General features: G+C 43.9%; 1 protein-coding gene across 4 annotated transcripts in view; it reads left to right on the top strand.

The window, feature by feature from the left end:
- COP1 (COP1 E3 ubiquitin ligase) overlaps positions 1-13043 on the top strand; it is a 224126-nt gene that overhangs the window by 113995 nt on the left and 97088 nt on the right. For all 4 annotated transcript variants that reach the window (XM_077824025.1, XM_077824024.1, XM_077824023.1 and 1 more), the window contains exon 13: positions 12788-12896. In XM_077824025.1, coding sequence (XP_077680151.1) covers positions 12788-12896 — 109 coding nt within the window. The remainder of the gene's footprint in view (positions 1-12787; positions 12897-13043) is intronic.

The raw sequence follows: 13043 nt of genomic DNA, 5'->3' as shown, positions 1-13043 counted from the left end.
TTCTTCTACTGCAACATATTGTATTACTACGAGAAAACATACAGACTTCTGAAGAATGGGACTATATTCCTTTCAAAACCCGGTGTTTGCTAGGCATCGTACAAATGTAGAAGAAGGCACTCTCTGATCCAAAGAACTTGCTGTCTAAAAAAACCAGTTTAGGGCGAAGGGGGAACAACATGCTGGTGAAATGTACAAGAGGTGATGTTTGGGCCTATCATGGCTATACTATGTCTTTTCTATCTTTAACGACTGAGATATTCTCTACAGAGCTCAATAAAACCAGTCTTTTGAGAGAAATCAGCATTGATTGGTCTAGAACCTCTAACATTGAGGTTTATATTTTAAACCCAACTGTTTTAAATGTTCATTGATCTGCCATTTTCTCCCCCTAACAAAATCAATTGTTTCCGCCTTCCTGGGTGGGCAATCTAAATTGGTAGATGATTGAAGGATTATAGAACTGTGGGGAGCTGGTTGGTTCCATAAACTGTTTCTTACCAGGCTTTAAAACATTGATTTTCTAAAGGTATGGAATTTTCATAAGGACAATAACTTTTTTTTGGTGGGAATGTTAGCATAATGTCACTGAAACTAAGTTTCAACACGTTTGTTTGGGAATCTAGCAGTGGATTAGGTGCTCTTATTGCACTTCAAGCAGAAAGAGAGCTTTAAAGTGTATTTGATGTTTTTCTATTCCTCTGAGACTGCTTCCAAACTGAACTCACTACTTCTAAATTTGATAATCTAACCCTGACAATCTTCTCAGTAGAAGGTAATTGTTTACTCTTGCTTCTCTGCCAGCCTCCAGTGAGGAGAGAGCCACATTAATGCATTTAGGGATGTCTACCATGTCAATTTTGTGCATGAGATGAGACACTTTTCACAGCTTCAAGATTTTTTCTTTTCCCATATTTGCTATATTTATATATGTGCGTGTACACCCAGAGATGTGACCAAATTAAAATTTAAAGTAAAGTTCCCTGGCACTCTGTAAGCGTGGGTGGGAGGAGAAGGTCCCTTTATTTCATTTCCTTGCTCTGTTTCCCCCCTTCCTCCTAAACAAATGCATTTGGCAGCTTCTTAACCCATCAACTCTCTCCAGCACTGGGGTGCTATTAGTTTTGATAGATGATGATTGGTGATCATTGACCAAATGCACTCTTGGTGTGCCCATTATCTATGCCAACACTCACTCTTGTACTCTGGCACAGATAATAAATTGCGATTCTAAATTGCTTGGCTTGGAGGAATCATAGAATCATAGAATATCAGGGTTGGAAGGGACCTCAGGAGGTCATCTAGTCCAACCCCCTGCTCAAAAGCAGGATCTATACCCAATTAAATCATCCCAGCCAGGGCTTTGTCAAGGCTGACCTTAAAAACGTCTAAGGAAGGAGATTCTACCACCTCCCTAGGCAACGCATTCCAGTGTTTCACCACCCTCCTAGTGAAAAAGTTTTTCCTAATATCCAACCTAAACCTCCCCCCCTGCAACTTGAGACCATTACTCCTTGTCCTGTCCTCTTCCACCACTGAGAATAGTCTAGAACCATCCTCCCTGGAACTACCTCTCAGGTAGTTGAAAGCAGCTATCAAATCCCCCCTCATTCTTCTCTTCTGCAGACTAAACAATCCCAGTTCCCTCAGCCTCTCCTCATAAGTCATGTGTTCCCGACCCGTAATCATTTTTGTTGCCCTTCGCTGGAGTCTCTCCAATTTTTCCACATCCTTCTTGTAGTGTGGGGCCCAAAACTGGACACAGTACTCCAGATGAGGCCTCACCAATGTCGAATAGAGGGGGACGATCACGTCCCTCGATCTGCTCGCTATGCCCCTACTTATACATCCCAAAATGTCATTGGCCTTCTTGGCAACAAGGGCACACTGCTGACTCATATCCAGCTTCTCGTCCACTGTCACCCCTAGGTCCTTTTCCGCAGATCTGCTGCCTAACCATTCGGTCCCTAGTCTGTAGCTGTGCATTGGGTTCTTCCGTCCTAAGTGCAGGACCCTGCACTTATCCTTATTGAACCTCATCAGATTTCTTTTAGCCCAATCCTCCAATTTGTCTAGGTCCCTCTGTATCCTATCCCTCCCCTCCAGCGTATCTACCACTCCTCCCAGTTTAGTATCATCCGCAAATTTGCTGAGAGTGCAATCCACACCATCCTCCAGATCATTTATGAAGATATTGAACAAAACCGGCCCCAGGACCGACCCCTGGGGCACTCCACTTGACACCGGCTGCTAACTAGACATGGAGCCATTGATCACTACCCGTTGAGCCCGACAATCTAGCCAACTTTCTACCCACCTCATAGTGCATTCATCCAGCCCATACTTCCTTAACTTGCTGACAAGAATACTGTGGGAGACCGTGCCAAAAGCTTTGCTAAAGTCAAGAAACCATACATCCACTGCTTTCCCTTCATCCAGAGAACCAGTAATCTCATCATAGAAGGCGATTTAGATTAGTCAGGCATGACCTTCCCTTGGTGAATCCATGCTGACTGTTCCTGATCACTTTCCTCTCATGCAAGTGCTTCAGGATTGATTCTTTGAGGACCTGCTCCATGATTTTTCCAGGGACTGAGGTGAGGCTGACTGGTCTGTAGTTCCCAGGATCCTCCTTCTTCCCTTTTTTAAAGATTGGCACTACATTAGCCTTTTTCCAGTCATCCGGGACTTCCGCCGTTCGCCACGAGTTTTCAAAGATAATGGCCAATGGCTCTGCAATCACAGCCGCCAGTTCCTTTAGCACTCTCGGATGCAACTCATCGGCCCCATGGACTTGTGCACGTCCAGTTTTTCTAAATAGTCCCTAACCACCTCTTTCTCCACCGAGGGCTGGCCATCTATTCCCCATGTTGTGATGCCCAGCACAGCAGTCTGGGAGCTGACCTTGTTAGTGAAGACAGAGGCAAAAAAAGCATTGAGTACATTAGCTTTTTCCACATCCTCCGTCACTAGGTTGCCTCCCTCATTCATTAAGGGGCCCACACTTTCCTTGGCTTTCTTCTTGTTGCCAACATACCTGAAGAAACCCTTCTTGTTACTCTTGACATCTCTTGTTAGCTGCAGCTCCAGGTGCAATTTGGCCCTCCTGATTTCATTCCTACATGCCCGAGCAATATTTTTATACTCTTCTCTGGTCATATGTCCAACCTTCCACTTCTTGTAAGCTTCTTTTTTATGCTTAAGATCCACTAGGATTTCACCATTAAGCCAAGCTGGTCGCCTGCCATATTTACTATTCTTTCGACTCATCGGGATGGTTTGTCCCTGTAACCTCAACAGGGATTCCTTGAAATACAGCCAGCTCTCCTGGACTCCTTTCCCCTTCATGTTAGTCCCCCAGGGGATCCTACCCATCCGTTCCCTGAGGGAGTCGAAGTCTGCTTTCCTGAAGTCCAGGGTCCGTATCCTGCTTCTTACCTTTCTTCCCTGTGTCAGGATCCTGAACTCAACCATCTCATGGTCACTGCCTCCCAGATTCCCATCCACTTTTGCTTCCCCTACTAATTCTTCCCGGTTTGTGAGCAGCAGGTCAAGAAAAGCTCTCCCCCTAGTTGGCTCCTCCAGCACTTGCACCAGGAAATTGTCCCCTACACTTTCCAAAAACTTCCTGGATTGTCTATGCACCGCTGTACTGCTCTCCCAGCAGATATCAGGAAAATTAAAGTCACCCATGAGAACCAGGGCATGCGATCTAGTAGCTTCCGCGAGCTGCCGGAAGAAAGCCTCATCCACCTCATCCCCCTGGTCCGGTGGTCTATAGCAGACTCCCACCACTACATCACTCCTGTTGCTCACACTTCTAAACTTAATCCAGACACTCAGGTTTTTCTGCAGTATCGTACCGGAGCTCTGAGCAGTCATACTGCTCCCTTACATACAGTGCTACTCCCCCACCTTTTCTGCCCTGCCTATCCTTCCTGAACAGTTTATAACCATCCATGACAGTACTCCAGTCATGTGAGTTATCCCACCAAGTCTCTGTTATTCCAATCACGTCATAATTCCTTGACATCACCAGGATCTCCAGTTCTCCCTGCTTGTTTCCAAGGCTTTGTGCATTCGTATATAAGCACTTGAGATAACCTGCTGATCGCCCCTCATTCTCAGTATGAGGCAGGAGCCCTCCCCTCACAGACATTCCTGCCTGTGCTTCCTCCCGGTATCCTGCTTTCCCACTTACCTCAGGGCTTTGGTCTCCTTCCCCCGGTGAAGCTAGTTTAAAGCCCTCCTGCTCGCAAAGATGCTCTTCCCTCTCTTCGTAAGGTGGAGCCTGTCTCTGCCCAGCACTCCTCCTTCATGGAACACCATCCCATGGTCAAAGAATCCAAAGCCTTCTCTCCGACACCACCTGCATAGCCATTCGTTGACTTCCACTATTCGACGGTCCCTACCCAGGCCTTTTCCTTCCACGGGGAGGATGGACGAGAACACCACCTGCGCCTCAAACTCCTTTATCCTTCTTCCCAGAGCCACGTATTCTGCAGTGATCCGCTCAAGGTCATTCTTGGCAGTATCATTGGTGCCCACGTGGAGAAGCAGGAAGGGGTAGCGATCCGAGGGCTTGATGAGTCTCGGCAGTCTCTCCGTCACATCGCGAATCTTAGCCCCCGGTAAGCAGGAACATTGGTGTAGAGAACATTGGTGTAGAGAAGACTACACTTGTATTGTTTAGTAACATATTATCCAAAAATCCATATTTAATAAAAACCTAAATAACTTGAACTGCTTTACAATAAGCTCAGATTTAATGCATCTTCATAGTTTAAGTAGAAAGAAAAGGAGTACTTGTGGCACCTTAGAGACTAACCAATTTATTTGAGCATGAGCTTTCGTGAGCTACAGCTCACTTCATCAGATGCATACCGTGGAAACTGCAGCAGACTTTATATATACACAGAGAATATGAAACAATACCTCCTCCCACCCCACTGTCCTGCTGGTAATAGCTTTAAGTAGAGAGAACGATTGTCCAAACCCATGTTCTGATTTGCCAGTTGGGTCTTTTTTTAGATGTCACAACCATACATCAACTGTAATGGTGTGTGGTTGGGATCTCACCAAAAAGAGCAGGAAATCTGTCTGTTACATTAAAAAAAAGAATTCCGCTGAAGTTCTTAAAGCCAGGGTGAGGGCACCTGGTGGCATTATCCTTGTTGCTACTATTTTCTTTCTAGGAACTATATTTTGTAGTGGGAAAACTACGTTACAGAATGTTCTCATCCCCAAATTGTTTTTAGACATTTATGTATAAATGTATAAGTGAGCCATACTCTAATACAGGGGTTCTCCCAACAAAATTTTTGGTGGCCTCAGAGTGTGGCCACCAACTCTTACCGGTGGCCACCCTGACAATTTTTCATAAAACTCTTAATTTAACTTGAGGAAAAACAAATATGCATGTATATGTGCCCAAATGATTGTAGTTTATTTATGTAGGGTTTTTTGCAAATTCAATATTAAAAATAATGTACAGTTGTCTCTCTTCTTTCTTGGACTCAAACAGAATAGAAACAAAAATAAGGTCTTCTGCATGTTCTTGTCGTTTGTTGCTGCTGCTGCTTTTGCTTTTTTTGGTTGCTTTTTTAAAGACTTGCTAGCTAGTAAGTCTGCTGTGAAAAGTGACATTTGTATGTTAATATCATGTATCACAGAAATAGACTTGCTAGCTGGGAGGCAGTGAAAAGTGATATTAAGAAACATACAAATCACTTTTTCACAGCAAGCCGAGGGACAAACTGGATGGGGAGGTGGGTAGGGAGGCAGTAGGGGCCAGCGGCGATGGATGGGGGGGTTGAAGGAGGTGGCAGTGGAAGTCGGGCAATGTGGGGGGATGGAGGCATGGCCAGTGCCTTGGGTCCGGGTGGGGGCCTGCCATCGTGCAGTTGGGGCTAGAGCCTGAAGTCCCATGACCAGAGCCCAGTGATGGGGTAGGCTGCGGGGGCCAGGGGCAGGGCCATCCCGGGGGTGGGGGGGGGGCAAGGTCCAGGGCAAATCAGCCTGTATGGGGCCTCCCCTTAACACATTTTATACAGGTGAAATCTGGTTACAGTGAACTTCAAGGGTAGCTGCTGGCCCCAGGTTAAATATTGATAGCACCAGCTGTATAATTATAATATGTTATATTGTAGTTCTTTTTTATAATTATAATGAAGTTCATATAATTTAAAAAAAAAACCTCACCGTTCACGATCAGTGTCACTCCACTTACCTTCTGAAATCCACCTTCCTGGACTTCCTTGCAGGAAACTCACTTCCCAGTGCATATGGTCTTGCTACCCTCTGTGGATTTTTTAAAAATGTAATTAAACAGTCGCAACACGGAGAGCCCATGTCTCGGGAAGTGGGTGGCTCTTGTAGGGCTTATATGTGCCATGGTGTTGGGGGACACCAGGACCCTCCAGCAAGGAGGAGGGGGCTCTAAGATCTGTTTTTTCTGGGGGCTAGAAGGGGGTGGGGAGGCGGAAAAGCAGATGGATGGAGGACCCCAGCCTGGCGGCTGGTGGAGAGAGCAGAATTGTGGGATCCCAGGTCCTGGTACTGCAGGGAGGGGAACCCGAAGGCTGGAGAGCTGAAAGGCAAAGAGGACCCCTTAGGTAGGGAGGTGATAAGGGCTGGCCTTGGCCTGGAAGGGGCACCGGAGGACCCCAGTAGAAGGGGGAGGTGTGTGGTACTGGGGGGACACCAGGGCTGGGCGATGGCAAGGGAAGATGGAGACTACTGGCTGGTACTCATGTGTGCTAGGGACAAGGGGACCTCCTGTGCTGGTGGAGGGTCCCGCCGCAAAAGGGAAGAGTCCATCCGAGGCGGAAGGGTAGGGTCAGGGTCAACCTGCCCTGGCACAAGTGGTTGGGGGGGGGGGGGGGGCGTGCTAGGACCCTGTGGCAGCAGGTGACTCTGGGAGCCAGCAGATTGGGCTGGGACAGGTTAATCGCTGCTGCTGCAGAGCCTAAGCCCGAGTCCAGGGGGCTGCGGGCAAGAAAAGGAAATAAATGCCAGGGCCGGTGCTGCCAACGCCAGATCCCCTGCTAGTCCCCCAGGCTGCCCTGCCCTGCGCAAAAAAAAAAAAAAACCACACACACACACCCACACACACAGTCTCCCTGAACCGCAGGGCCTGGGACGGTTATCCGGGTCCATCCTATGGATGGGACAGCTCTGGCCAAGGGCAGGGGGTGGTGAGGCTAGGGCCAGAGGAGGCAGTGGGGGCCAAAGGTGATTGGGGGAGTGGTGAGCCGGAAGCTGCGTGACCAGAACCTGCCACCCGCCCCACAAGAGCTGAAGGTCGGGAACTCTCACTGGCTGCCTACTCCCCGCAACTCCTTCTCTCCCCCCGCCCCAATCAATGCCTAGGAGGCGGTGGCGGCAAGAAAAGCCTCTGGTGGCAGCATTTAAGAAATGGTGCTCTAATATCACCAAGTGGAACATAGTGGTGACTTCGCAGGTAGTTTGAAGACAATTGACAGTTAACTTCACGCTTCATAAAGTTTTCCAGTTATGTGTGAACAACCTACTAATACACATGCTATGGAGGCATATTGGTGTGGTAGAATGAAGTTACAAAATGGTCAGTGAGATGCAATTTGCAGTTCCAGTGAAAATTCTTATAGTGAAATTGATCTATGAAGATGAGTTTATTAAAGTTTCCCTGTACATTCCATTCCTTTTCTTCACATAACAATAAACTGCACTTCTGCAGGGTTTTGGGTTTTTTTGCCTTCTGAATTTAACATTATAGGAAACTTATGCTAAATTGACCTATTAACCTTGTCCAAAGCTTGGCGCCACCCCACCCCCCGCAAAAAAAAAAAAAAAAAAAAAAGCTGTTACTGTTTTGTAAACAGTGGCTGTGATGGGTATTTATGGAAGCAGGCATGTGACTGCATTTGTGAGGACTCCTGTCTGGCCAAGAGCAAGTCTGGTGTTTTAGAACAGCTATGAAAAGGGAAGCCCTTGCCCAGTGCTGAGTGCCAGCTGGGTGCTTGTTGAAAGATTCTGCTTCACTCGGAGTAATTCATTGTAAACCTTTTTGGAGCTGGGCCCTTAAACCAGCTGTGTCTGTCTGTGTGTGTGTGTCTCTCTCACCCACCCACCTCTTTCTCCCACCTGCTTCCTAAATACATTCTTGCCTATATGGGCTTTCTGATCTTTGTTAAGAATAGGGAGGAAATAAGCACTTGCATTTTTGTTAAATTTGCACAGCTCCCCCTAGAAGTATTAAATGCTTCCAAGAAAAACAGATGATGACATAAATCCTTCTAAAAATCCCATTTACAGATTCATAGCCTCAGTACAAGGAACAAATCCTGGCATTGTGTAGTAACTATAAACCGCATCCTGTGATCTAATTACGATTTGCAATGTCCCTAGCTATGACAGGCGATAACCTCTCCTTCTCCTTGCTGCAGAGGGAGAAGGGAATGAGGGAGAGAAAGGGATGAACAGGTAGTAGCTAATGCTTGCTCTGCTTCTGTGATTTATTCAGGAGGCAGAATTGTTGCTTTGCCATAGGTTGAGAGAAATGTGAAGATTCAGAGTTCAACAAAAAGAGAAACTAGTCTCATGGCTGCCTGATCTACAGTAGGCAGCATACAAAATGTGGGTAGGAAAACATTTATGAAACACATCTTTAATATTCTGCATGTTCACACACAGTGTATGTTTGCAGCAGCAGTGCTCTGTGATAAATGGTACCCCAACTCCAAAATCAGCTGCATCTCTTTAGTCAACTGCAGTAAAAGCAAAAACCACAAGAATAGGTTATTTTTTGTTTTAAAAATTATTCCTAAGATTTGTTTTTATTTTCATACATAAATCACATGTATGGCTGTTCCATCCTAATCACAAGTGATGTGCTCATTACTGTAAGGTTTTGAAAGCATCAAAATAAAGTTAAGCTACAATTCTCAATCTAGATTCCCTACTCACGGGTCCATGTGGACTCTTTTTCCATTGCTGTTGGAGCCCTTTAGAAAATAATCACCTTGGAGTCTCACACACTCTGATGAGACACAGAATGTTTGGACCAAATGTGATGTAAGGATTTGTAGCATTGAATTCCCTTCGCTTTCACTTATTGGAATAATCATCTCAGAGCTGTCTCCCCTTCTGTCGTGTCATATTGTTTGCTGAGTTTTTCTCCAAAACCATTTGTCTGCTACCTTAGCTAGGGTTTGGTTAAACAGCTAAAATGTATTTTAAAAAATTATTTTAATAGTAGTTTTACTTCTGTGCCACTGCAGCGTTCGGTCATGCTGTCATTTGCATTGTCTTTCAGAAGCCAGTCTTACAGCTGAAATGTTTGAGCATGTAAGGCTTCTACCTGGAACTCAATTAATGTACTTACCACACAGAACTATTCTCTCTCTCTCTCTCTCTTTCACTTTTCACGCTGTGTGAGTAGTCCCCATTCAGGTAAATGGGGCTACTGTGTGTAAAGTGAAGCACCCGGTGCACAAGTATTTTTAAGATCGGAATCTCAGGCTGTCTACATGGCCCACAGTTTGGACTATGGGGGTGTGAATTACAGTGTGAGCTAATGTGCTGGGCTGTAACTCTCCCATGTGGATGCTGTGGGCATGAACAAAAAGGTATATAGTTTGTATTAATGTAGTTCTGTTTAAAGAAGACTAAACTGTAGGCTCTGTAGACAAGCCCTACGGTGCAGATCTGATGCTCAGTTCATGAAAGCAAGCTAGCAGTTGACAGCTAGTTCTCTTCAGATGTACCTTGTGTGAGATTGTTTCAGCTAGTTAATCTCCCAGGAATGGAGATTTATACTGATAGCCTTTTTTCCTGTGAGTACTATCAAAAAATACAGCAGCTCAAATAGTAAGGACATCTGAACATGATGATGTGACTATTTCTAGATTTTAAAAGGAAGCTTTAAGAATGAAGAAAGCTCTCAACACACCTGGAGGAAGAGCTGTTCTATTAGTCAGATATATCCCTTGAGTATATCGTTTCATAAAAACAGGTTTCAGAGTAGCAGCCATGTTAGTCTGTATTCGCAAAAAGCAAAGGAGTACTTGTGGCACCTTAGAGACTAACAAATATATTTGAGCATAAGCTTTTGTGAGCTACAGCTCACTTCATTGGATGCATTTAAGTGAGCTGTAGCTCATGAAAGCTTATGCTGAAATAAATTTGTTAGTCTCTAAGGTGCCACAAGTACTCCTTTTCTTTTTGTTTCATAAAAGTTAGTCTAATGATAAGTTACACAAAACCTCATGCATTGTACTGTTTAATAGAACATTCCAGGTTGTTAAAGATCTAAAAGAAGCTTGGTGATGGTGAGGGGAGAATCAAGTCAGGAAGATGAAGAAAATTATTTGTTTTTTTCGATTATGACGCTTTAATTTTTTTGAAGGATTGTGTTTAAAGATGTATGACATATGAGACTTAAAACAGACCGGCTTCTAGTCAGTTTTTTCATTGCTACTAAAACCAATGTTGTGGGCAGGAGTGAAACTGACAAGAACCACGTCAGTCTCACTCTGCAACTAGGAGAGAGGAAAGCAGATTTTTATTCACCTACCAGCTGGAGGTGGCAAAAGGTAGAGCCCTTGAGCAGGGTCCTAGGATGGCATCCTAGAGGAAGCCCAACACTTTTGTCTTGTCTTTCTCCAGGAGTTAGCTTGGAAGAAAAGAATTATGGGTGGTACTTTCCCAAGTTCCACCCACTTGTTATACAGATATAACATGCAGCTCACAATAGATCAGAGCTTTCATTATATGGTTGTCCTTCTCCTTTCTTACATGATTTGATTAGCAGTGAAATAATTAATGCTGACATTTTAAATTGTGCTTCAGGGCACAAGTCACTCATCTGTTGGTGGTTAGGAAGGAATTTTCCCTGTGGGTAGATTATTCTATAAATTCCTACTATAAAGTTTCTTGAATGTTTTTCTAAAGCTGTTGGTACTTACCACTATCAGAAACAGGATATTGGACTAGATAGTTCTAATTTTCTCTAGTACAGCAATTTCTTCGTTTTATGGTTGTCCTTAGGCTTCAGAGTTAACGGGTTTTTAAATGAACAGGATAGTTCTCTTCATTGTTTCAACCTGTTTGCTGATTCAGGCAGATGTCACTGCATCATTCACATTTTGAAGGTCCTTTGCAACTATAAGGACCAGAGGCATACATGTTTTCTAATTAAAAGCTTGCTACTGTTCTGAAGATACAGTTAAGCTTCATTCTTTCTTAACAGCTGGTGTTGAAGAGTGGCTTGAATTCTTGCCTGGGCATTGCCTCTAAAATTAGTACTCTACATCTTAGTTCAGTTTTCTGGTTGCTAAGGCTTGAAAAATCTAAATATGAAGGGGGTGGTACAAATGAGTGAAGAGGTGGAGGTGAGGGTGTGAACAGGGATGCAGATGTGGTTGGGTGGGTGGAAGGAGTGAGATTGATGGGATAGATTAGAAAGGAGGTGTTCTGCATGGGGGAGGGAAAGAAGTGGAAGAGATAATATAAGGGCTGACGTATGATAGAGAGAAAGAAATGGACACTGAGAACAACACAGAAAATGGCAGGTTAGCAATCACATTTTTAAAAGCCTTAAACCCTGTGTGTGTATAAGGCTATAGATAGCATTTTAAAAAAAAACATGTTAATTAAAACATGCTAGCGAACGCACTTCAAAACATCACCTGTTTTCCTACAGTAGACATACCCTAACTGGGTTATGGTGACTCAGTCTCTAAGACCCTATCTGGGCTGCCGGTTTTAGAGAAATTTCCCTGCGTTGCATTCACACCGTTCCAGCAACAATGGGAATGCTAGCATAGACTGACTGATTTATCAAGACTGTAATAATCTAAGCTAGTTATTCTCTCATAGCTATTTGGTGACCTATGTGAAATGGATCAGTGTCCGTTCAGTTCCTCTTATATGCGTCACAGTTGACAACTGGCACTTTTTCACACCAGATGGGCCAAAAATTGGGTGAATGTGTGTTCTAAATTCTCTTACCCTTATTGAAATATTTTTGGACACCAGGCTTGAAGCATATTCCCAGACCAGTAAGAGGAAGCTGGCTCTATTATTGTCCATGTTGTACCTGTTAGAAGGTTTCACTCTTCCATATTAATCCGATGCTATATCCTTCAGGACTGCTCAATTCAATATAAAATACAAACACAACCTATGTATTTTCTCTGATCCGTGTTTAGAGATCTCCCTCAAACCTTCCTTTCTCAAGTGACAGAGGAGGGTACTCTTTAAATTGAGAATGCAATGAATAGTCTGTTTCTTCTGTGTCAAAGAGGTCATAGTCTCCTTGCTTTTTTTTAATCTTTTGGTACCAATGTAGTTGTATATCTTACAGCTGTAGATTGCATTAGTGGACTTCTGCTTTTGGCATCATGGTTTAAATTGTGGCTTTTAAGGAGCTAAAAGGTTAAAATGTTTTTCCTTTTTTAAAATTCTGGGGGTCTGTGCAAGTGCAAACACATATATCCTAGAAACAGCATTAAACAGCATAAAACGTTATATAAGTTGCAAATAATATCTTGAGATGGTAAACTGCATAACAAAGACATTAAAAACACTTGTGTAGTTTGTATGCTGAAAATTTTTCCAAGTTTCTGATGCTTTTTGTTTTTTCCTTTTCTGATTATTTTAATAAAAGGCAACTGATTCAAGATTGTGTACTTTGGGACAGCCCAAAGCAAAGATCCTAATTGACTTGAGCTATTGCAATAATTATTTTTAAGGTGTATAGAATATAGTTTAAAGTAAGATTGTTTGGGATTTTCTCTTTTTAAAGCTGTATCAGCTGGAGTAGCTACCACAAGAACCTGTTAGCCAGCAGTGACTATGAAGGCACAGTCATCCTGTGGGATGGGTTCACAGGACAGAGATCAAAGGTCTACCAGGTAAAGTGCAGTCACCAAGCAGTACCATTTTCGTTTTTGCAAGGGCCATGGCTTCAGGTTTGTCTGCATATTAATGTTCTAATTAAGGTGTTTCTAGTAGTGCATTGATGGTTGCATGAGGCAAAGTGGCTGCATCTACAGTAGGTG

The sequence above is a fragment of the Eretmochelys imbricata genome, chromosome 8, assembly GCF_965152235.1.
Source record: "Eretmochelys imbricata isolate rEreImb1 chromosome 8, rEreImb1.hap1, whole genome shotgun sequence".
NCBI classification, from domain to species: Eukaryota; Metazoa; Chordata; order Testudines; family Cheloniidae; genus Eretmochelys; species Eretmochelys imbricata.
This window is presented reverse-complemented; position numbering and strand designations above follow the sequence as displayed.